At 35.4% G+C, this 25228-nt stretch overlaps 1 protein-coding gene and 1 long non-coding RNA gene across 3 annotated transcripts in view; one reads left to right on the top strand and one right to left on the bottom strand.

Moving 5' to 3' along the window:
* SUZ12 (SUZ12 polycomb repressive complex 2 subunit) overlaps positions 1 to 25228 on the bottom strand; it is a 46711-nt gene that overhangs the window by 20799 nt on the left and 684 nt on the right. The window contains exons 2-7 of one of the 2 annotated variants that reach the window (XM_030295371.1): positions 22988 to 23034; positions 22836 to 22900; positions 18532 to 18600; positions 6581 to 6630; positions 2615 to 2700; positions 764 to 995 (exon numbers count right to left, since the gene is read on the bottom strand). In XM_030295371.1, the coding sequence (XP_030151231.1) occupies positions 764 to 995; positions 2615 to 2700; positions 6581 to 6630; positions 18532 to 18600; positions 22836 to 22900; positions 22988 to 23034 (549 nt within the window). The remainder of the gene's footprint in view (positions 1 to 763; positions 996 to 2614; positions 2701 to 6580; positions 6631 to 18531; positions 18601 to 22835; positions 22901 to 22987; positions 23035 to 25228) is intronic. The other variant, XM_030295372.1, reaches the window with a different exon arrangement.
* On the top strand, positions 12404 to 25068 carry LOC115500726. Its single transcript, XR_003964632.1, has 2 exons — positions 12404 to 12537; positions 24680 to 25068. It is a non-coding gene; the product is annotated as an uncharacterized LOC115500726 (long non-coding RNA).

The following is a 25228-nucleotide window of genomic DNA, read 5'->3' as shown; positions in this document are numbered from 1 at the left end:
TATGTGTATGTCCTTACTAGGCAAGGAGAAAAAAAATCCTCATTTATCATTATTTTTCAAGAACTTCAAAGGATACTTCAAGACTCAAAGATTATTTCTCCCAAGGTGCTTCTCCACTAAACTTCACATGTACCTCTATTATACCACTCATCATTTTGCTACAATTATTTATATCTCTGTACTCTTAGGTCAGTTTTTGTGACCTTTTGGAAGACAGAACTGGATGTTTTAATCTTTGTATCCTCAACACCTATATTTTGGTTGAATGATTCCCTCAAAGGTGGATTCAGAACTGTTGGGAAGACAGAGGAATAGATATGTGATAAGCAAATACAGTAAAATCTTAATTACAGAATCTAAGCAGTGGGTCATTAGATGTTCACTACATAAACTCTTTCAATGGCTGTGTATGTATGAAATTTTTCACAATAAAATTCTGGGGGGGGGGGGATGAAATTCTGTTTGCTGAGAGACTAATTTGAGATACCAGTCTTCTCTATCCACTGTTTAATATAATTTTTTTTACTACATGAAATACGTTTTGTCATGGAACAATGAGAACTTTACAGATTAAATACCTAGTACAGCACAATAGCCAACAGTTTAAGATCCAGGGCAAGCTACCATAAGATTAATGATCTTATCAGACTGTAAAAGATTTGCAGATAAAGGCCATGCCTTTAGAATGCATGCAATTTACTTCTACTTCTTTCTTGGAAAAGTAAAGTTTAAAATAAATTAAAATTATTATAACAAAAATTACCAATATTTTCATTGGTTTCTCCATTAATCATTCCATTAAACTCTCTTCTTCCCGGACGAGTCACTCTAAATAGCAATGAGTAAGACTTCACCATATGGCTGTTACTAGGTTCAAATTCATTACTGGAAACTGCAAGGGACGGGAAATTTCCAGGTTTTGTTTGATTGAGATCAGGATTCAAAGGCACCTGCTTTTTACCTGTAGGAACTTGCCTTATTGGACAACTTACATCCTGCAAAGGCAAAGATTATGAAATTATACTTATTTATCCATATGCAATTATACGAGTTATAATAAAACTTCTAATCACAGATATAGGAAACATCATTACCAAATGGCATGCTGAAATTCTAACCATAGTTCTGAAAATTGTGATGAAACAAAAAAAAAATTTGGAATAACCATATACCAAATCTTAACACAACTGAGGATTTCTCCAATCCAATGTGATAAAGATAATGATACAGTATATCCAATATTTAGCTGGTGGTCATCTGAAATATTTTTACCTTAGAAATATGGAATTAAAACCATGCTTAAAATGTTAAGCTCATATAAATTAATAATCTTTTCCCTTAAATCTTCTACTTTAACAAAATAATTGATGGGACCATTAGAAATGAGAAAATTATAATAACACCACTGTCAACTTTATGAAATAGTAAATCCGTATGTTTAAATGCTGCTTAATAAAAGCAATATTAATCATCTTATGAGTAATGTTCTATAATTATATAAGTGGAATCGCTTCTCGGCCTTTTGGCTGAGATCAAGTGTATAATTATATAAGTGGAGTTATACTGAAAAAAAATAATTGAAAACTGAGAAGATGTGGAAGACCTTTATAGCAAGTTAGCAGCTTCTTTTTGAAAATAGAACATATTCTTATTATCTAAAAAAAAATTCTACTCTACAAAAGAGTATAAAATGAGAAATATTTAAGTCTGCCCCACTTCCCCAGGTCCTACACTCCAAAGATAACTAACATTAGCAGTTGGTTGTGTATATCCTTCTAAGCAAATGTTTACATCTATTATTTTTTTGAAACACAAAAACGGCCACTATAGTTGTATTCACTTTTTTTTTTTTGCCTGAATATAACATATCTTGAAGAATTTTCACATCACTGTTTATCATGCATACCAGGATTGCACTGTCTATCACCTTAGTGTCTATCACCTTAGTGCACTCCATACAAGTGCTCTAGTAGTGTTCAAGCCCTGTATCACCTTACCATGATTTTGGAAGAACATCAGCAATAGGAACCTCTATACAGGTCATTCCTACTCTTAAAATACCCTAGCTCTGGAAGCTACCAGAAGTATAACTGTTGGCTTTAGTGGGTTGCCAAGGTAATTTAACTATCGTAACATGTGTTTCTATGATGAAATGATTTAATCTTACAAATAAAAATGTGAAGCAACAAATAAAAATTATCAGCAATGGCTGATAATACTGGCAACAAAATTTCTTTCCTGAGAGTAGTGTTACAAGAGGTAACTCTCTCAGCCCTTACTTAAATTTCAATTGGTTCAAATAGCTAAAAAAAAAAAATTAGCTAAGAGACTGAAGTGGTAGAGCAGCAACTGAATTTATGTCCTAAGATGCTAAAAGATAGTTTCTTTCCTTCAGTGTCAAACTCCTATAGAAGAAAGTTTTATGCAGACATCTACAGCCAGTCCAGAAAAAAACATGAGTCTGCAAGGTTGGCAAAAGAGGCTATGAGTTTTATAATTCAGCATCGACATATTTAAAAGCTTTCAAGGTTTAAAAAGCACAATACATATGCACGAACATATTCAATTAAAAAAATTATTCCACATAATCTACCAGTATCATTTTACATGTTACCTTTCTTTTTTTGTGGCAAACTTTCACAAGCAGGACTTCCAGGGTAACAGAATTTTGTTCATTTTCTGAGTTTTGTGATGGCTTATCTAAACAGAAAATCAATACTTTAAAATGTATTTTTTTAATATAAATATCATACTCATTTTCCTAAGTAATTTCCAACAAGACTTCCTATAATGAATACTTCTCAGAAGTTTACTCATTTTTCCCCCAAAATCATTTTCGAATTTGCAGCAAACTCTTTCAAAGCCTTCATAGTCATTTAAATAAACCTTTCACAATACAATTATAATTACCTTCCTATAATACTGTGATTTTCTTTTGATTCAAGTAAGATGCTCAATTACTTTAATACTAAAAATATTTACTTATTTGGCTATAAAGATAAGTAAAATTTATTTGGCTATAAAGATTTAACATTTACAGTAATAAGAGAATATAATACACTGTTAGTCAAAAATATTTTTTGACAAATACAGTTAAAGCTTCATGGCAGAAAACACGAATGAAATATTCAGGAGAGACAACCACACACAAAATTAACATTAAAAGGTTTTTTCCTTCTCCCAAAATCTATTACAAAAATTACTTAAAGATACACTTAAACTGAACTAGTTATTATTATATATGTTCATTTTGAATACACAGCGATGTTAAACCAGAAAAGTTCTTTGATTTGACCAGGCCTTGTGACCAAAGGGATTAAAATAATGGATTTCTAAAATATTTAACAGTGTAAAAGTTACCTAAACAACTATAATATAATTTCACAAGAAAAATAGCTAGTTTTTTATCTTTTTCCCAGAATTTCTCTAAAGCCTACACAGAATAGCAAAAAACTAGGATATTATTTACTACCTGGGTTTACAAATCTTAAGGATTTTAATTTAAAATCCTGTATTTTATATATATTCCCTGTATCAATTAATTAACAAAGGCTTTTGCAAATTGCGGTTCTAAGAGTACTTTTCTATAACATACTTGTCTTCAATCCTAAAGGCATTATTAATAGTTCAAACTAATCATTTATCATTGTTTCAATAATATATATAGAACTACCATAATAGATGAATCCACAAGACATAAAAAAACTTAATTTTTGTTCTGAGATTTTGGATAACTCTTTTTTTTACTTGAAAACATTCTTCTTATGTAGGGGTGTACATAAAATACATTTGAATTAGTACCTTTGAAAGTTATATCCAGGATAAAAAACTTTAATACAGCAGAAAAAAAAAAATCCAATGTTTAAAATGCAGTAACAAAAAACACTCTCCAAACAATACTATGAAAATAGCACCCTAATATCTTTGTATATTCATTCTAACCAGTTTCAAGTAGTAATAGCTAACAAAAGTCTTCATTTAAAAACAAAAGGAAAAAATAAATAAATAAAAAATAAAAAACAAAAGGAAAAATAATCACATTTTAGGAATCTTAATGTTGCTTTTCTATCTTGGTTTCTTAAAAAAAAAAGTATAAATATAGCTTAATTAGACAAGAGAGGCAATATAGCTGCTTCTTCCCAACTTTCACTAATTTTCAAAAAGTGGCAAATTATTTTCTGGAAACAGAAGTATCAACAGAGTTTACTTTCTTATTTACTTCAGTAACATCAAGAAAAAATTAAAACTTTGAGTTTGAGCAATTTTGAACTTTACATATTTTTGTTATGTAGACAGGAAAAAAGTTTAATCAGACTACTATCCAGTTAATTTCAACTAAGTAAAATTAATTCAACTTAAATATTAATCAAGTAACTTTAATTAGTAAATATTCAATTAATATCCATCACCAATTTCAGTTATGAATAACTTTACATGTTTTATGTACATCCCTGGGAACAAAGGGCTAATGAAACTATAAAATTCAAACTATAATCTTCTGAAGTATTATGATCCATGTACTGTATTACTACTTTTCTTTTCAATTTTTTATTTTAGAGAGAATGTGAGCAGGGGAGATGGACAGAGGGAGAGAAAGAATCTTAAGCAGGCTCCATGCTCAGTGTGGAGCCCAATACGGAGCCTGATCCCACAACACTTGGATCATGACCTGAGCTGACATCAAGAGTCAGAGGCCCAACCGCGTCATCCAGGTGCCCCCCAGAGTACCTTAAAAGTACCACAGAAAACCAATAAAATGAATGAGTAGAAAAAAGGACTCTACAAGATGATTATAAGTAATTTAGGAAAAAACATAAAAATGCTACTCAGTTTACTTATATATAAAAAAAATGGACCAGATCTAAGGTAAATCTAGAATTAAAGTTACAGTAGCTGCTAATACAGATCTGACCAGATTTCAAACTTCTCACGTAAAAAAACCTGATAAGGGTTTTCAAAGTGTTCTAATATATTATTATTAAACTGTTTCTTATTAAACAATACCAAGGATTACCAACTTGACATGTTTCTTGTAAAGATTTTATTCCATTACACGATAATTAAAGATGGATAAGCCAAGTGGCATTTTATCCATTTTGAAACCAAATGAAACTCTACCTAGCATACTTTAACTTCTTTTAATGAAGTGACATTTAAGACAATATACTTCTCTTTGTAAAATACCTAACATATTGATATATTCCACTGGTAGCAGTGGTTGCTTCTGTTGTTTTATTACTGTATTTTTTAAAAATTATAATGCGGGGTGCCTGGGTGGCTCAGTTGGTTGAGCGTCTGACTTCAGTTCAGGTCATGATCTCACAATTCATGAGTTCAAGCCCCACATGGGGCTGTCTGCTGTCAGTGCTCAGCCCACTTCGGATCCTCTGTCACGCTCTCTCTCTCTGCACCTCCCCTGCTCATGCGCACTCTCTTTCTCAAGGACAAATAAAAAAAAATAAAACTGAGGATGCAATAATATCAACTAAAAATGTTTATGCAGAAAGGGTTCTACTCAGGAGACGCTTCACCTATTCCAGATTCTAAGACAGTTAAAGTTCAAAATACATTGGAAGTAAGAAATAACAAAATCTAAGAAACTTAATTATATGAAAAGATTTTCCCATTTTCTAGTTATGATCTCTGGAAACATGATGGCTCTGAGATGGGTAAGACAATATTATATAGCCTTTTTTTATAGCAATAGTTAGTGCCCTAAAAAGTACCATTTAGAGTGAAGAGGTGGAATTCCATCTATTTCTACATAAGCCAGATGCAGCTAACACTGACCTTCAAGAATGATCACACACAACATTAAATAATTTTAACAATTTCAAAATCTACTTAAAACTTAAATCAATAGCAGGAAAGCAATAAGGAAACCAGGCTATGAACAAGATCTTATGTATAAGGTCCACCTAAAAAAGCTCTTAAGCCAGTTTCATAAAATTTATTCCTGAGACAACCAACTTCTGAATTACCTTGGTGCTTTATTAAAATGCAGACTCTTAAGTTTTACCAAACGTTGGTATACCAAAGCTATATCCTACTAGATCTGAGTCTTTGTAGGTCCAGGTATACATATTTTAAACAAACTGTCAAAATATTTCTACAAACACTAAAATTTAAGAACCACTACTTTAAAAGTTTAACGAGTGACAAGTTATATCTTCCACATCCCATCATTGACCACATAAAGCAGTAACTGAATTGTTGGAAAAATCAACTAAAGAGAAACTGAATTATCAGAATCGACATCTTTTCCATTAAATATAATTTTATAAATATTTTTTAGTGTTTATTTATTTTTGGAGAGAGAGAAGGGGGTGGGGCAGAAAGAGAGGGAGACAGAGAATCCGGAGCAGGCTCGAGGCTCCAAGCTGTCAGCACAGAGCTCAACGCGGGACTCGAAACCATGAACTGTACGATCATGACCTGAGCCCAAGTCGGATGCTTAACTGACTGACCCACTCAGGCACCCCTAATTTTAGAAATTTATATATACACGCAAAATAATTTTTTACATTCACAAAGGTGTTCTGATGTTAGAATGCCAATACATTTACTTTCAAGTACATACCATTTTTGTGGAAGAAACCAGTAAATGTAAGCTGTAGATGAGCTGACAAGCTAAAAAAACAAAAAAAAAATTTATCACTTTAACATTCTATAATAAAAATAGCCTAAACTTTAAAAATTAAGATTGAAATCAAATTAGTTACTTCAGGTAATCTACAAATAATATTTGACCTTCTTACTCTTAATTCTATGCAAGCCCACAACTTCACACAAGCCTATGAAAAACAAAACATAAAAATACACCACACAAAAATACCAAAGGAAGCAAAATTAATACAAAAACAGGGAGGGGGACAAAACATAAGAGACTCTTAAATACAGAGAACAAACAGAGGGTTGCTGGAGGGGCAAGGAGCTAATTGAGTAGGAGACATTAAGGAATCTACTCCTGAAATCATTGTTGCACTATATGCTAATTTGGATGTAAATTAAAAATTAAAAAAAAAAATACCAAAGGAATAAGGCAGAAAAGAAACAGATCAGCAAATACTTTACTGTAATTTAGTACCATCTACCTATAAAATGTGAACACATTTCCCTTCCCAGGCCTTAAAAAAAAAATTTTGATAAGGGTAGCTGAGTCCATACAAAAATGCTTGAATATTTTCAAGCTGGGGAAATTCAATCTCCTAACAAATGATGCAGAACCATCATTTTCTTCTTCCATTAGGGGTGAAATATACAATTACAGATCTGTTATAGATTTGTAATTTATTGTTTCAACATGTCATTTTCACTGTTTGTTTTAGAAGCAATGGAAAAGGAAACATAAACTATACTGATCCTTTTGTTTTGAGAATCATCAACTGACGTGGAAAAACTATGAAGATGAGACAGAATAAACAGAAACATCCATAGGCTTTTGTAGTACCTTTAAACTGAAAGAGAGAGCAATCTATTAGTTGACCAGGAGCCATTCATAACTTTCTAGAATACGGTTTTTGTAGTGTGATACTGACAGATACCACATTATAGAGAACAGATGTTGGGGAAGGGAAGGAATATTGATTCCTTAATCAAAAAATTTACTAGTGTAAAAGACAATAAGGATCAATAAAGGGTATGGTTGTATGTGTTTTTTTTTTTTTAATGATGGTGACAATCTAGTCATTCTTATAATCAGGGAAGAGTTATGTAAAGACATTGAGGCAAAAGAGTTTTAAGGAGCAAGTAATGATTAAAAATGAGGTCATACTATAAAGAGATTAGCTGTGTAACTGTGCCCAGGATTCCTCTCTTTCTTAGAGAAGTAAAAGGAGAGTGATCCTTCAACAGAAAATGTGAGAATGTCTCTATCTTCTTACTGAGGTAAGCCATGAAACTGTATGCTAAAAAAACTACAGGGTGAGTGGTCTCAAAAGGCATTTCTAGAACAGTACTAAGTATGCTAGGATACCAATAGAGGACAAAATGATTATGAAAGAGTAGAAATGTAAGGGTCCAAGCAGAGTTAGAAAGCATAAATATAGGGGCGCCTGGGTGGCGCAGTCGGTTAAGCGTCCGACTTCAGCCAGGTCATGATCTCGCGGTCCGTGAGTTCGAGCCCCGCGTCAGGCTCTGGGCTGATGGCTCAGAGCCTGGAGCCTGTTTCCGATTCTGTGTCTCCCTCTCTCTCTGCCCCTCCCCCGTTCATGCTCTGTCTCTCTCTGTCCCAAAAATAAATAAAAAACGTTGGAAAAAAAAAAAAAAAGAAAGCATAAATATAAGGGGAAAACTAACAATAACAACTATAACTTAAGCATCAACAAAATATAAATGGGATAGAACAGGATCCTTGAAAACAGGTAAATAATGTATATTACTCACTTTCTGACATGCATCAGATTTTAAAAGAAGGGGTGGGGAAGAAGAGGGCTGACTATAAAAGGGTCATGAGGGGGGTGCCTGGGTGGCGCAGTCGGTTAAGCGTCCGACTTCAGCCAGGTCACGATCTCGCGGTCCGTGAGTTCGAGCCCCGCGTCAGGCTCTGGGCTGATGGCTCAGAGCCTGGAGCCTGTTTCCGATTCTGTGTCTCCCTCTCTCTCTGCCCCTCCCCCGTTCATGCTCTGTCTCTCTCTGTCCCAAAAATAAATAAACGTTGAAAAAAAAAAGGGTCATGAGGGAATTTTTAGGAATCTTTATCATGATTGTGGTGGTTGCTACCTGACTGCATGCAGTTGTCAACACTCAGAACTATACACCAAAAAGACCGAATCTAACTACATATAACTCACATCCCCACCCAAAAAGTACATTAAGGAGACAAACTTGAAAGAGGCCCAAAGGGATTTTTCAAGATGATAGAAATGTTCTATCCTGGTTGTGGTTATGGTTATGCAAGTGTGTACATTTGTCAAAACTCTGTACTCTTAAGGTGGGTGTATTTTATTGAATGGTAGTTATATCCAAAGCTGATTTTAAAAAGTGTATCTGTGGGGCGCCTGGGTGACGCAGTCGGTTAAGCGTCCGACTTCAGCCAGGTCACGATCTCGCGGTCTGTGAGTTCGAGCCCCGCGTCAGGCTCTGGGCTGATGGCTCGGAGCCTGGAGCCTGTTTCCGATTCTGTGTCTCCCTCTCTCTCTGCCCCTCCCCCGTTCATGCTCTGTCTCTCTGTCCCAAAAATAAATAAACGTTGAAAAAAAAAAAAATTAAAAAAAAAAAAGTGTATCTGCCATCTACAAAATCTACATGTCATTTTACTAGAAAAAAACAAGCACTTTCCTATAAAAAAAAACAGTTTCATAAATGTCACCTTACAAAGCAGAATTACCGAAACTCCAAAGCATAACTGAAAGACAAAGAGGATTATTCTATAATTTCCACATGTTAGAAGATAATCCATTACAACCCATCTATCCTATTCTTCGTTGTTTGAGTTAAACCTACATCTCAAGGCCAGGTTAATTCTCTTAAAACACCATTCTGTATGTATCATTCCTTTCTCCAAATTTTCCAATGAGCCCCAACTGCCAAATCTTTTGTCTAATTGCTGTCTAGAATATGGCTCCCATTTCTTTCTATCTCCACTAAAGCCCTACAGAGGAAAATTAGATACAATGGTAAAACAGAGACAGAAAAATCCAAGTTTAAATTCTGGCTCAGTTATGAGCTGTGACCTAATATCTGTAAAATGAGGAAATGAGCTCTCTCAAAACTGTGAGGCTTGTATAAAATAATAAAGTATCCATCAAAGTACTCATCCTCTTCTACAATGGTCCCACACCCAACCATCCCAGAGCTTAATGATCAGAGCTTAATCCCAAGTACTTTAATTTCCCACTTTTTTGTCATTGTTGTTTCACACACAATCTTTTTATTACATCAGTGTCCCTACCACCTAGCAATGCTTTTCATTAAGAATAGCGATGTCCTCCTAGAGTAATAGGGTTTTTTTTAAAACTAAAACTCGATGCCAAACATGAGGCTTGAACTCACAACCCCGTGATCAGGAGTCGCATGCTCTACCAACTGAGCCACTCAGGTGCCCCTAGAGTAACAGATTTTTAAGGCCAGGGATCATGACCCATTATACTTCAGTGCTCTGCTTATGGTATTATTTACATTGTTTTATAGAATATGTGATTCTGGGGCGCCTGGGTGGCGCAGTCGGTTAAGCGTCCGACTTCAGCCAGGTCACGATCTCGCGGTCCGTGAGTTGGAGCCCCGCGTCGGGCTCTGGGCTGATGGCTCAGAGCCTGGAGCCTGTTTCCGATTCTGTGTCTCCCTCTCTCTCTGCCCCTCCCCTGTTCATGCTCTGTCTCTCTCTGTCCCAAAAATAAATAAAAAACGTTGAAAAAAAAATTAAAAAAAAAAAAAAAAAAGAATATGTGATTCTAAATTCCAATTCTGAAATGCCAGAAACATCTGACATTGATCTACCCCAGAAAATATTTTAAATTTGTGTTATTCAAAATGTGTTCTGCAAACTGAGGTCACAGGGGAAACTTGTTTCCATTCCACAACAAGAAACAGAGGAAACTTAAAAACTTTTACAGAAATCTAACATTGCCATAACATCTAAGCTTGTGATCCGTAAGTGTATTTACAAAGGTATCTATCTATGAAAGACTGAAAATTAAAGACAAACAAAAAGGTCCCTTACCACAGACAGATTGAGACAGTTTTAAATGGTACATTGTTAGGGGGGCGCCTGGGTGGCTCAGTCAGTTAAGGATCCGACTTTACCTAAGGCCATGATCTTGCGGCTCAGGGAGTTCAAACTCCACATCGGGCTCTGTGCTGACAGCTCAAAGCCTGGAGCCTGCCTCAGAATCTGTGACCCTGTCTCTCTGCCCCTCTCCCACTCATGCCCTGTCTCTCTCTGTCTCTCAAAAAATAAATAAATGCTAAAAAAAAAAAAATTGTTTTTAAATAAATGGTACACCCTAGGGGCACCTGGGTGGCTCAGTCAGTTCAGCATCCGACTGTGGCTCAGATGATATCGCGGTTCATAGGCTCAAACCCTGCATTGGACTCTATATTCACAGATTTGGATTCTATGTCTCCCTCTTTCTGCCCCTCCCCCACTTGCTCTCTCTCAAAAATAAATATCAAAAATTGTTAACGAAACATAAAAAATAACAAACGGTACACTGTGAGTTAAATAAGATACGAAGCACACATTCAGCTATCAGCCTAACATTGTTTCTTAAAAAAAAATTTTTTTAATGTTTATTATTTTTGAGAGAGAGAGAGAGACAGAGAGCAAGCAGGGGAGGGGCAGAGAGAGAGGGAGACACAGAATCAGAAGCAGGCTCCAAGCTCCGAACTGCCAGCACAGAGCCTGACCCAGAGCTTGAACCCACAGACTGTGAGATCATGACCTGAGCTGAAGTCGCCTGGTGGTAACCGACTGAGCCACCCAGGTGTCCCATAACATTGTTTCTTTAAGAAAAATAATTCCAGGGGTGCCTGGGTGGCTCAGTCTGTTAAGCACCTGACTCTTGATTTCGGCTCAGGTCATCATCTCAACAGTTTGTGGGTTTGAACCATGTGTCAGGCTTTGCGATAACAGCACTGAGCCTGCTTAGGATTCTCTCTCCCTCTCTCTCACTACCCCCCCGCCTCAAAAATAAAATATAGACATTTTAAATAAACAAACGTTAAAAAAAAGAAAAAGAACACCAAGTTTCAATTAACCAACTTAAAAAATAACTTTGGGAATGTGATTTGCTATGCATAATTTCCCCTGTACCTCCCTCTTCTAAAAGTAAAAACTCTAATATATACCTGGAATAAAATGTAACAATGAGGCCTAGTTGCCCTCTTCCATAGCTGGCTTCATTCAAGGAAAAAGGGCAATTTTCTTTCCCTTCCTGATACTCTATTCCCCCTCTTTTTAAATTTTTTTCATGTTTATTTATTTTGAGAGCGCACACATGAAAGGGTGATGGGCAAAGAGAAGGGGAGAGAGAGAATCCCAAGCAGGTTCCATGCTGTCAGCAGAGCCCAACGTGGGGCTCGAACTCCCTAATCATGAGATCATGACCTTAGCCGAAAGCAAGAGTCAGACCCTTAACCGACTGAGCCACGCAAGCGCCCCTACCCTCTTCCCTCTCGTGGCTACTATATCCACATCTTAATAGTTAAGAATGGAAAGCAAAGAAAATGTAGGACTGGTCAGGCCTATTTGGTTCCAGGCTGCACATGATCCTAACTTAATCAAGACAAGACACCGGTTCATCTTTGTGATGTGTTCCCTAGCTGTTTTTTTTTTTTCTTAACATTTATTTTTGAGAGAGAGCGAGAGCAAGCAGAGAAGGGGCAGAGAGAGACAGAGACACAGAATCTGAAGCAGGCTCTGAGCTGTCAGCACAGAGCCCCAAGCAGGGCTCGAACTCATGGACCACAAGATCATGACCTAACCTGAAGTCGGATGCTCAACCAACTGAGCCACCCAGGCACCCTCCCTATCTGTATCTTCTGAGGAAGCAAGCTATGGGGCAACAACAAACTATATCAGGAATTTGAAATTCTGAGGTAAGATTCCAAGCATAAACATCTAACAATTCTAAAGCTGTCTACAGAATGAGGTTAAATAAATTTAAATTCATAAGGGATTAACATTTTGAGATGATGTTCATGTAGAAAACTCAAATTTTAAGAATGTGCCCTCTCAAAAAAACCAATAGCCAGATCTCACTGAAGGACCAAAGTTTTTATGGTGGAAAGAGACCAAGATTAGTGCCTCTAATTTGTACACATTAATCTGACAGTGGTAGACGTAAGGCTTCAACTCTAGAGTTATAGCTATATTACCTCAAAACAGGATAATCTATTTCTGTTAGAAGTATACACTTAACGTATTTAACGTATAATTTCTTATATATTTAATGCTATGATGTATAAAATTGAGGAATTGATGACTACATCAAGCCCATTATTCTGGAATCTAGCGTATCTTCTGAGGTTTAGATACAGATGGGAACACTTTGTAATGAGAAGATAAAGTTGAATGAGGTGAGGGAATCCATTACAAATAAATAAATCTCCTTTCAGAAGTACAGTAGACAAAACATAAAGGAATTATTGTAAATCCAAAGATTATAAAAGGAGAAACACCTTAAAATTGTTCTTAAACACTTAGATTTTAAGAATCAGATATGCTCAGTAGCAACTGATAAGACACCTTTAGGAATAGGTAAGTAAAAAGAAATCTATGGCTTATGTTCTGAAAGAGGAACAACTAAAACTTGAACATGAAAACATGCTGATTTGAAAACAACTTCAAAATTTATAGTCAATACAAGATTGTTTAAAGAAAACAGAAAGGGGAGAAACACCTAAGATCTTATTAATGGTGAAAAAGATGTACAACTGAGTTAAAGAAGCAGGCTGAAGGTTTAAAAATGCAGCTAAGCTAAAAAGGAGAAGGGTGGGGAAATGGACATTAATTCAATACATCTATTTAAAGTAATTTATGGGTTTCTTGGGATAAAGACCAACATCCTCAAATAGCCTTCAAGCCTCTGCATTATCTGGCCTTGGCCATATGCTCTAGCTTTATCTAATACCACGCTCCTTATTCTTTCTAGTTAGCTACTCTGGCCTCAAATGACATATATATAATATTTTCTTTATTTAGAATCACCCATCTCTTCACCCTCTCTCCCCATTTTATTCCTATATTCACCTTTCTTATATCTCAGCTCATTTTTTAAAGGAAGGCCTCCCTGATCATCACTATTCCCAAATCCAACATCTCAAACAAGAACTGGTTCTCCTGCTCCATCCAGTTTCCCTATCTTTTTCTTTCCTAGCAATTATTTTTTTAATTGTAATTATAATTATGCCTTTTTTCTCCATAACGGCAGGGCCTTCATCTGTTTTGCTCATCATCCTATCCCCTAGGACTAGTATAGAATTTTGGACATGATACACCAAAAAACTACAATCTCAGACAAAAATAGATACAAACTTCATTATACAAAAGATGCTCAAAAAAGGAAGATTACTAACTCAAAAGCTTAGGTTGTAACAACAACAATAAAAAGCGATGAAAGGCAATTTATGTTATTGATCTACAAAAACACTGGCTTGAAAATATCCCTAGTTGGGGTGCCTGGGTGGCGCAGTCGGTTAAGCGTCCGACTTCAGCCAGGTCACGATCTCGCGGTCCGTGAGTTCGAGCCCCGCGTCAGGCTCTGGGCTGATGGCTCGGAGCCTGGAGCCTGTTTCTGATTCTGTATCTCCCTCTCTCTCTGCCCCTCCCCCGTTCATGCTCTGTCTCTCTCTGTCCCAAAAATAAATAAAAACGTTGAAAAAAGAAAAATTTAAAAAAGAAAAAAAAAAAAGAAAATATCCCTAGTAAAAGCTCAAGTTCTGGAATCGCTCTTTTTTTTTTTTTTTTTTTTTGAAAGAGCGAGCATGGTATGCAAGCAGGGGAGGGGGAGAGGGAGAGGAAGAATCTTAAGCAGGCTCCACACCCAGCATGGTTTGATCTCATGACCATGAGATCATGACCTGAGCTGAAATCAAGAGCTGGATGCTTAACTGACTGAGCCACCCAGGCGCCCCTAGTTCTGGTATCTTTTAAGGGGATTTCTTAAAAAACTAACAGTGGACCAGGAAGGGATAATGATTAAGGGAAAGAGAGAAAAGACATTTTGCTTCTCATCTGGCCCCAGGAAACACTTTTGGAAGCAACTCAAATTTGGAAATCTTTTCATGCTACCATTTAGCCAGTGGATATACACTTAGAAGTCAGAGGAGTTATGACTACAGAATTCCGAAACTGGTAGTACTAACAGCACAAAAGGCTCCTGGAATCGTGCCAGGATATAAAACTAAAGAAAGACTAGAGACTTACTCCAATAAGTCACAGTGCTTGGTCAAAACCCAAAATAAATTAAAACTCATAATATACTGGAATGTCAAAATTAGAGCTGAAGATGACAGGATATAAGGAATTATTTCAGACATTCTAAAAAGACATACTTTAAATACACCCTATCACACTAAAAAAAAGGCAAGGAGAAAGAGCAGGAAAAACTTGAGACTGTAGGTGCAACCACTATGAATTTCTAAAATTTGCTACTTGGTATGGAGTTTTCAGAAGTCATTCTTCAAGAAAAGAAACAATCTTCATAGATGGTAGGGCTTATTACTGAGTTTTAGGGTTATAAATGTCAATTCTGGTCTATTGCCATGAATTGACTGGCATGTTAAAGAAGGAAAAACCATAAAGTGTCCATGTTTTTCTTTCTTCTATCAGCTGCTTCCCCTAGTAAGTTTTGCCAATATCTGTAACTAGGTAAGACAACTGTAGATCTAGAATACAAAATAATAAAAGATCCTTGAACACTAGCTTCATTTTGCACAGATAATGCTGGGAATTTGGTTTGGTTTATGAGTTATTACAAATGTCATAAATAGGTCAGGCAGCTGATTGTTCTAACTTTTGGGCTGTGGGACTACAATATTTTTCGTATCATGATATTCCTCTGGAACTTTGGAGAATGAAATACATGGGATTTAGGAGTAGAAATGTAACTTGGGAAATGCTGAAAGAACATGAGTTCCAATGAAAGACTCCCAGACTACCACTACTGAACAAATCCAGGGTCCAACGAGACTGAATAAGATCTGTCTGAGATGGTACAGAATAAAAAATATAGATGGAAGAGAGATATGTTTTTATGTATGACTTAAGATTTTAACTTCTACTAATTAATGTCAAGGAAGAACAAAGATTCGTATTGTAGGAGAATTTGACCAAATTTTACAAAGTTTTACAGTGCTGGCATTACATATTTTGCTGTGTAAGGAACTTCTTACAATTCTATGTGTTACGTTCAGTGGAACAATAGGATTATGCCTAATTTTATTGTATTTTTTTTAAAGTTTGGACACCCTGATGCAGGGCCCAAACTCACACACCATGAGATCATGACCTGAGCCGAAACCAAGAGTCGGACGCTTAACCCACTGAGCCACCCAGGCACCCCAGGATTATGCCTAATTTTAGATGAGAAACACATTCAAATAATTTAATAATATAGAGCCTTAGGGTAATAAACTTAAAATGAAGCAATCTCCCAGTTCATTTTAGTGACTCTGTGAGTGACATTGAGACATTCATAAAGACTGGGGTGGGGGTGCTGAAGCACTTAGCACAGTAACTCAACACCTCCAGGGCCTAAAGTGCCTTCCTGGGTATTAAGCATAGTCAGCTCCAACATACATAGGTCTGTAATTAAAAAAGAGAGAGAAAGAGGGGCACCTGGGTGGCTGAGTTGGTTAAACGTCTGACGTTAGCTCAGGTCATGATCTCATGGTTTGTGAGTTTGAGCCCCGCGTTAGGCTCTATGCTGACAGCCCAGAGGCTGGAGTCTGCTTTGTATTGTGTCTCCCTCTGTCTCTGTCCCTCCCCCACTCATACTCTGTCTCCCTCTCAAAAATAAACAAACATAAAAAAAAAGTTTTTTAAAAAGAGAAAGACGAAGAGGGGGAGGAGGGAGAGGGATCTTGGGGGGTTCAGATGGCTAATTCACTAGTCCTAGTTGGATACTAAAGACTAAAAAAGTTGTTTTTATCAGAATCACAGAAATTCTTGCAAGCTCTGATGTTTCTGTGAGTTAAATATACCCGTTACAGTACTGCCCTAGCTACTGAACTCACTGCGTCAAAAGGAACAAAATTATTGGGTGATTATTCAGAGAGAGCTGACCAGTATTACTGATCTCCCTCACAACACACATTCTAAGGGAAGCTCTGTAGTATTTATCAAAGCCAGTATCACAATGAGATAGTAGTAGGGTTTAGCAGTGATAAACATGGAACCTTGATGGGGAAGATGAAGAAAAGGGTCAAGTTTTCTTTTTGGTTTATTATTCTTTCTCACATAAACCCTGAAAGACCTGGAGAGCAAACTATTAAAATGTTCAGAAGAAGCAGGAAGCTCAGAGATCAGGGTTTGACTCTACAGCTTATACTTTAAATTAAAAAGACCCTGAGGATCCCAAGAGCTCTGTCTACGGTAGGTGACCAGACAAGGATCTGGAATAGAAATTCAAGCAAAAAAGTGTACATGTACTGAGAATATTCTCAGTCCTATGTTGTAAGGCACTCCTTGGGCAGTAAGAGATTAGGTAAAGAGTTGGGATCTCAGCTTCTAGAATAGACTATCACAGCTTATTCACAAGTCAAGACTGCCTAGATATGGAAATATAAATTACAGTTCAGTCCTACAAAAATGCAAGATATAAAATAAAAAATGTGATTTTACAATTCAAGTAACAAAAGAACCTAATTCAAAAGCCAAACTTAAAACATAAGCAACTACAAAAATGACATTTTACACCAGTTATTACAGATGAGAAATCATAAATGAAGCATCATTAAGTCAGTGTACATGCTATCTACATCAATATGACTTAAAATTTTTTCAAGAGAGGGGCGCCTGGGTGGCGCAGTCGGTTAAGCGTCCGACTTCAGCCAGGTCACGATCTCGCGGTCCGTGAGTTTGAGCCCCGCGTCGGGCTCTGGGCTGATGGCTCAGAGCCTGGAGCCTGTTTCCGATTCTGTGTCTCCCTCTCTCTCTGCCCCTCCCCCGTTCATGCTCTGTCTCTCTCTGTCCCAAAAATAAATAAACGTTGGAAAGAAAAAAAAAAAAAAAATTAAAAAAAAAAATAAAATTTTTTCAAGAGAAAAAATCTACTGTAGCAATTTTACCAGCTTCATTTTTTAAAAATCTAGTATTTTTAGTTCTGTATTCTCCCTGAAAGTAGTCAATAAATAAAAACGACCCAAGTTCCTGTGTCTCTTTAGAATAATACTCAAATTTCTTTAGTTTGACATATCAAGAGTAAATGGAAGCACACTATCTAGCTTAGGCAGATATTAGGCTAGTCAGAACATTTAGGGATTAGTCCTGGGTATTACACTTGAAAACATACAATAGATTCTATCCTAAGGGTCAAGTTTCTGAAACTGTAATGTGATTAACATATTTCAAGTATAAAATAAAGTAAGGAATATTCTGACTGAAAGATGTAAATATGGGGAAGGTCAAGATAGAAAGAGAGCCTCTCTCAGATTTGAAGACAATTACTGACAAGAAATGTGATGTGTAGCACCTGGCAGAGCATCTGGTATGTAGTAAGTACACCATAAATATGAGTTTCTATCCCTCCTTACATAAGGTGGCAGGACTAATACCAACTGCAGAAGTTATAGAAACTTGGAGTAAAAATGCAAGAAGCTGGTAACAGAGATAAACAATAATGAATACAACTGCCTTAGAAAACAGCAAGTCCCCAATGTTGGAAGTATTCAAGATGAGGCTTAAGGGTTCTCTGTCACGAATGCTATAGAATTAGTAATTCCTGATTTGTGCATGAGTTTAGACCAACTGACCCCTAAGGTTCCTTCTAACTCCTTACAATACTGGGGTGATCACTAGAGAAATGATCACTATAATTTCTCCTCTTTCCTCAAGTATGTCACTTAATGTAAACTGATAGGTTATCTTACCTATGAGATTCTTGCTCTCCTTTCATTTTCTCTACTTTTGATAACATATCATCAACTTTAAATGTTTTCCTGGAAGAGACAGATAAACAAAATAATCACTTCTCCACTGGGGAAAAAAAAACAGATTACACTTTATTGTTACTATAATAGGCAAGTTGGAAATCTGATTTTGATTATTTTTAATAAGATAAATTGTGGATGGTTAGCCGTAACAATGAATACTATATTGAGACAGTGTATGTTATATTACAGCAGTCGAGCCTTCAAGTCCCATCTCAAATGCTAACTTTTCCATGAAACCTTTTGTAATTATTCCCAAACCAGAGTGATTTCCCCTCACCTACGACACTTGGTTTATATTCATTTTGACATTTAGTCTCCTAAATGTGAACTTGCATAAATATTTTATTTCTCCTCCTAGACTATAAGCTCCTGAAGGGTAGAGATTGCTTTTCTTCAAGGAAAGTCATAGTGCTTGGCACAGTACCTTATATTTTGAAGTTATTCAAGCATCTGCTGGACTGAACCAAACAAATGCAAATCATGTATACTGTGAAATATTCATATTTCTATTAAGTAACTTGACAAGTATATGCTAGCACTATCACATAAAATATATCTGGAGTTAATAAAACGGTTTTAAAGATTATTAGCAGTGGCTCAAGTTAAATGATATGTCATATTAAAGAGATGGGTGTCAACCATCATGAAAAAATTTTGAAGTTTAGGGGATACACCCATCAAATCATAATAAAATTATTAGCTTTTAACTCTACAAGTTTAAGAGAAAAAGGTATTTTTTCCACAAAACAGAAACTCAGATTAAGAATAACCCCCAGGCACTCCCAAGCAAAGTGAGAATGAACGGACTCTAGAACAAGCTTCACCTTAGTTTTTAAGGTGGTCTATTATTGTACCTGTCCTAAGACAGAGGCTAAAAATCTAGACCCATATGTTAACTGGAAATGAATATTTCTCTTTATACTCATATATTTTCTTCAAGTTTAAAACATGAAAAGCTTAGTGTATTCTATATAAATTACTTTGTAAAGCTTGAATTCAGATATTAGAAATTATTAATGTGCTCATTCCTCAAAAATAGCTATCATACTCAATTACTATAATGTAAAATTATCAGTAGAGAAATGTTAATGTAAATATATTACAATAAAACACCAACAGGAAGAGAATTGATGCAATCTATAATTCAGGTGAATAGCCTCCATTAACAAAAGATCTTTTTTTAAAAAAAGCTTCTCTCTTTACCTTTAGAGTTACTGAAAACTTCAATATTAAAGTTTCATCCAATGAGCACAGTTAAGAAGTATTTTAGGAAGGATGGCAATACATTTTCAATCTCCACAGATAAGAGAGAAGAAAGAAGAAAAATGTAGGATTATTTTAGGCTACTTACAAAAGAACTTTTCAGTATAAATGCTGAAACGTACTACTGAGGAAGGTTGTAAAGTTACTGGAAACTTTTAAGAATATGTTTATCTTTATGTAATGATTAAGAAGAAATCCTGTCTGTAGGAAGAAAAGTTAAGACTAGAAGTCACAAGGTTCATCTCTTCCAACATTATGGACATGTGCATAGGACAAGTGCATAGGAAAGTTGAATATTAACAACCATTTGAAACAAGTAAGATCATAAAGGCAATCCAGCCTTCCTTAGGAAAAAAAACAAACCACATAAGCAACTATACAAAAGCAGCCCCACTCCAAGCACCAAGTATTTCTACTTCTGTTCTTTAGAAAGGTACTGCAACAGTAGCTCAGATTTAACAAGGGAAATAGTTATCAAAAGATCATCAAAAAGGAGAATATTTTTAAAATTCAAGAAATTCCAGGAAATTGTCTTGGGAGGATTCAGAAACAACTTATGTGAAATCTAGTAAAATGAATTTAATAAAAGATGCCTGTCTCCTCACGAGTATTTCCCCTGTATCAGTGTTGTGTTAGTCTAAAGCATTTGAATACCTCTATGAAAGGAGACTAAAGTACAAGGTGAGTTTGACAAACATACCAGAATTAATATTACAACTGAGTGTAGGACTTCAAAGGGAGTGATATATTTATTCCAACAAGGGATATTATGCTGTTACAATAGTAAAAAGGGAATTCCAAAAACATTTTGAACAAAAGGATAGTATTAAAAGCAATTTTGTAAAAGGAGTCCCTAAAACATGTTTAACAAAGACCACAATAACTAGGCTAAATTCACCACCCTCCAAAGTCACCAATTACTCTGAAAAGAACAGCTCTCATTTGAACATGTAGGTCATATAATTTGTTAAAACTTAGTTTTAACATCTCTCACAGGCCAGGTATATAACAAAAGCATTAAGTGATTCCTAATGCATTTTTGCATGAAAATAAACTGGGATTTATATGTTTCTTGGCTGGTAAACTGCTGCAGAACCCCCCCAAAAGACAATTTGTTGCCTAAAGTACAACAAATTAAGAAAAGTAGTTTCTACTACCAAACTTTTAAAACTGTCTCCACCTATTAGCTGACAACAGAAACGTATCCCACGATGAGACAAATAGTCCATTAACAAATATGACAAGAAAATGGGGTTAGATTTTAAACATATTTTGTATTTATTTATGGATTAACTCACTTATTTTGAAAAAAAAATCTTTAAAAGATTTTATTTTTTAGTAATCTCTACACCCAACGTGGGGCTCAAACTTATACCCCCCCCAACAAGATCAGGAGTTACATGCTCTACTGAGTCAGCCAGGTGTCCCTAAAAAACTTAATCACTTTAAAATTAAAATCAGGCAGCAACCTAAATGATAACTCAATTAATTGTCCATATTAAAAATACCAGAGTAAAAGTTAACTGCTTAATCAAATTCTCCTAGTTTTATAGACTAAATCAGCAGTCAGCACACTATGGACCATAGGCCAAATCCAGCTTACTATCTGTCTATGCACAGCCCACGAGCTAAGAATGATTTTTATGGATAAATATTTGCGACTAATTTGATAGAGAATTCTAAACCCCAATTAAGGAGAATGTTATCTCCTCCCAAGCCACAAAAAGAAAAGAATCTCACATTTCTCACTAGTAGGCCCATATTACAAAACATTGTACTAAGTTATTGTATTTTAAATCTCATCAATAAAAATTTGCAGCCATTTGTTACCTCTCTTTTTGTGTAAGTACCCACCTACATTCTACTTAATAACCTCAATTCTGCCTCATGGACCACAAAGCCTAAAACATTTACTAACTGGTCCTTCATAGAAAAAGTCTCCTGAACTCTGTCATAGATCAAATAATTGCATAGACAGGCAAAAAGCTGACAAATTTAATTCTGTTGCCTAATCCATCACCTTCTTCCTAGTTATTTAGGCTCTTGGCAAGCTTCACCTATTAAATGTAATGCGCACAAGTGCATAATCGCTCCCACGCTCTCTGTTCAGAAAAGATTACCAGAAGACAAATAGTTTTAACATTTCCATCCTTCAAAATACACACAGGTATATCTACAAAGATAAACCAAGTCTTGCTATTGAAACATGATGCTTACTTAGTAACCAGTATGAGCCTCCAAAGGAGTTTGGTTTCAAAGTCTATTGGGATAACTTAATGGTTTTAGTGAGTCAAGACTAACAACTAACTACCAAATGCTTAATACAAGATCTCTCCTTTAAACTTAAAACTGTTCACTTGATGTGCTCAATAATCTTGCACACAGGATAAGAAACTAGCATTCCATAATTACATATAGTTAAATATCACATGTTATAAACAAAAATAAGCTCTGATCAACACCTCCAGACTCTACCTGAAGACTAGATAATTAAGACTTCTTGTTTTTTAAGGACATTCAATGTAGTGACTTCAAAAATATTTCCTCTTTTACAAAGACCACCATCAAAGGTATAAAATGAGACTTTCTGAACCTATCATTATGGAAGCAAATTCTTTGTTAGAACATATAAGAAATACTTAAAAATTAACTTAATTTTATGTATCGAAGATAGTTCCCCTGAGCCCTTTAATATTTAAATCCTCAACTTCTGTCAACTTGAAAGAAACTCTTAGCACAAAGGAAAAATATGAATCAGTAAAACTACTTCATATACTTCACTACTAAATCATTTCTATTAGAAAAACTTTGGTAATAAACTGGGATTTATAAAAATGTACTTATTAAAAATCACTTGGCAATCAATTCAATCACTCTTTTACCTCAGTTTTCATATTTAATCTTTAATTAGAAATAGTACTTTAATACAAAACTTTAACATCGTTTAATCAACTCGGAATAAAATTCATAAAATGTACCTTTTTATGTTTGTTCTGGAGTTTCGATGAGACATGTAAGTAAGAGTCCTGTGCAAAAATATTGGCTATAAAAAAAGTTTTAAAAATATTAAAATTAAATAGGTGAAATTTTTAGTAAAAAGTAATATTCATTAATTGTATTGATTACTTACAGCTATAAGATTTCGAGTTCGAAGAAATCTATAGATCTGTGTTGGTTCTAGGTAACAGGAAACAAAAGGATTATTTAAGTTCTCAAGAAAATAACCAATCTAGCCAGTGTTGTAACCAATGTAAACCAATCAATCACCTGTACGAAAATCATGTACTAAATATCTTGACATCAAGAAAATTTGTATGCACAATAAAACCAAAAGACATTCAATCTACGGCATATATTCACAAAACTCACCTACATTTATTTTATTTTATTTTAATGTTTATTTTGAGAGAGTGAGGGGGGAGGGGCAGAGAGAGAATCCCAAGCAGACTCTGTGCTGTTTATGAAGGGCCCCACGCAAATCTCACCAACCTTGAGATGATGACTTGGATGTTTAACCGCCTGAGCCACCCAGGTACCCCTCTACATTTATTTTAAATTTAAGGTTCTCTACAATCTTGTGCTTAAGCCTTGCATTTCTAAGGTAGCTACTTTTTAAAAGTAGCTGAAATGAAGTAGCTGGGATTCAACAAAAGAACTTATTGATAACAAATAGCAAAATGAAATTTTCATTTTTTAACTGGTCTTTTAGAAAATTTGTAGTAAACCAAAACAGAATACAACTGTTTCCTAGATGTCCTAATACAGATAGAAAGTCTGTCAATAATGAAAAAAAATGACTCAAATTGTAGCTGAAATTTCCAATGAATATTTAGCTATACTTCAAGTTTGTATCCATTTTGTTCAATGTAAATATTATCCCAATATGTAAATACCACCTCAAAACATATTCAATTAATTGAGATTCCTAGACTTTTTAATGCTATTTAGTTAAAATCAGTTTGCCTTTATAGATAAAAAGGACCTGTATACAAATAATACCAGTTACATTAATGATCTATTAGTTTCACACTTCCTTTAATAAAGGAGTATCAAAACAAACTAAAGATGACTGACTATATCAGTAAATACATCAAAGCATTCCAACCTCTCTGAAATTAAGATCAACGTTACAGAAGAATCAAGCTGTTGTGTGACAAAATCTAGCCCTTAATGACAGTTTGCTCCTCCCAACGTAGACTCATCAGAAAGCAAAACAGCTAAAACTTTCTTGGCAGATTTGTCTTCTCTTAACATTTAGAAGGAAGTGTTTAAATGTCCACTTAATCTTCAGGTAGTTTAATTTTAGAGGCAAATAAACGAAAAAGAGAGATGATATTTTAGAAGGAGTACAAACATGTATGTTTATTGTCATCACTGCCCTTCAATGCTCTATCATTTTTCCAATTTAAAGCGTCTCCAGAATTTTCAAAGCAGATTAAGCAAAAGAAATGTGAATCTCCCTCAAGCAGGTTCAATATTCGTTTCAATAAAAACTGAAATTCCTTGTATTAAATTCCAATTAGAATTTCATGAGGCACTAATCAGAGAGAATGAAAGAAGGGTATTAAACAATGTAATACGTCTTTTCAAGCACAGCTGATACCATGGCCTTAACATATGCCACGGTAAAATTGTAAATAAAGACATTCCGCGGTAAAGCCGAGTTTATTCAAGTTTCTCTTATTTAGCTATTAGCGATCGTCCGAATTGTAAAATGTACACAAAAGCAAAAAAGGAAAACAGAGTGTAATACTCACTAAAGGACAATTGAGATTATTTACAATCATGATGTTTTTAATAAATTCTATTGTTTTATTTCCAGATAACCTTGCCTGCCTTCCCAAATCATGTCATAGCTTTTGCCCTTTCAACAAGACCATAAAAGCAGAAATTGACATAAGAAAATGTTACGGAATTAAGACAAGTACGACCGGCAGCATTCCGAGGTCGCCGCAAGATGCGATGCTTAAAACACTACCTGACTCAGTTTATGTACCCATGAAATGGGTGGATAGATTTGAAAGGTTAAAAGCACCAAAAGGTGCCATGTTAACATGCAGCACCAAGTTAGTGCGAAAGCATTTCAGACAAATGACAATTTGGTCGATTTCACTGCAACTCATCCCTTCACAGGCTTCATTTTGCTCCTCAAAACCCACAACCTACAAACCCCTTGTACTTCCAGAGTAAAAAAGACATGAAAGAAAGCAAGAACTAGTCTTGGGATCTGACTGCATCCTCCGTCCAACTGTAACCTCCTCATGTAAAAGAAACCTGCTCTTAACGTGGGGCCACACTGCCCAACCTCTTGTGTAAATCTTCGGGGAGTCAAGAACCTCACCTGCACCCCCTATTCCACCTCCCCCGAAGG

This window comes from Lynx canadensis, chromosome E1 (genome assembly GCF_007474595.2).
Source record: "Lynx canadensis isolate LIC74 chromosome E1, mLynCan4.pri.v2, whole genome shotgun sequence".
NCBI classification, from domain to species: domain Eukaryota; kingdom Metazoa; phylum Chordata; class Mammalia; order Carnivora; family Felidae; genus Lynx; species Lynx canadensis.
Note: the sequence above shows the minus strand (reverse complement) of the source record. Positions and strands in the feature narration are given on the sequence as shown.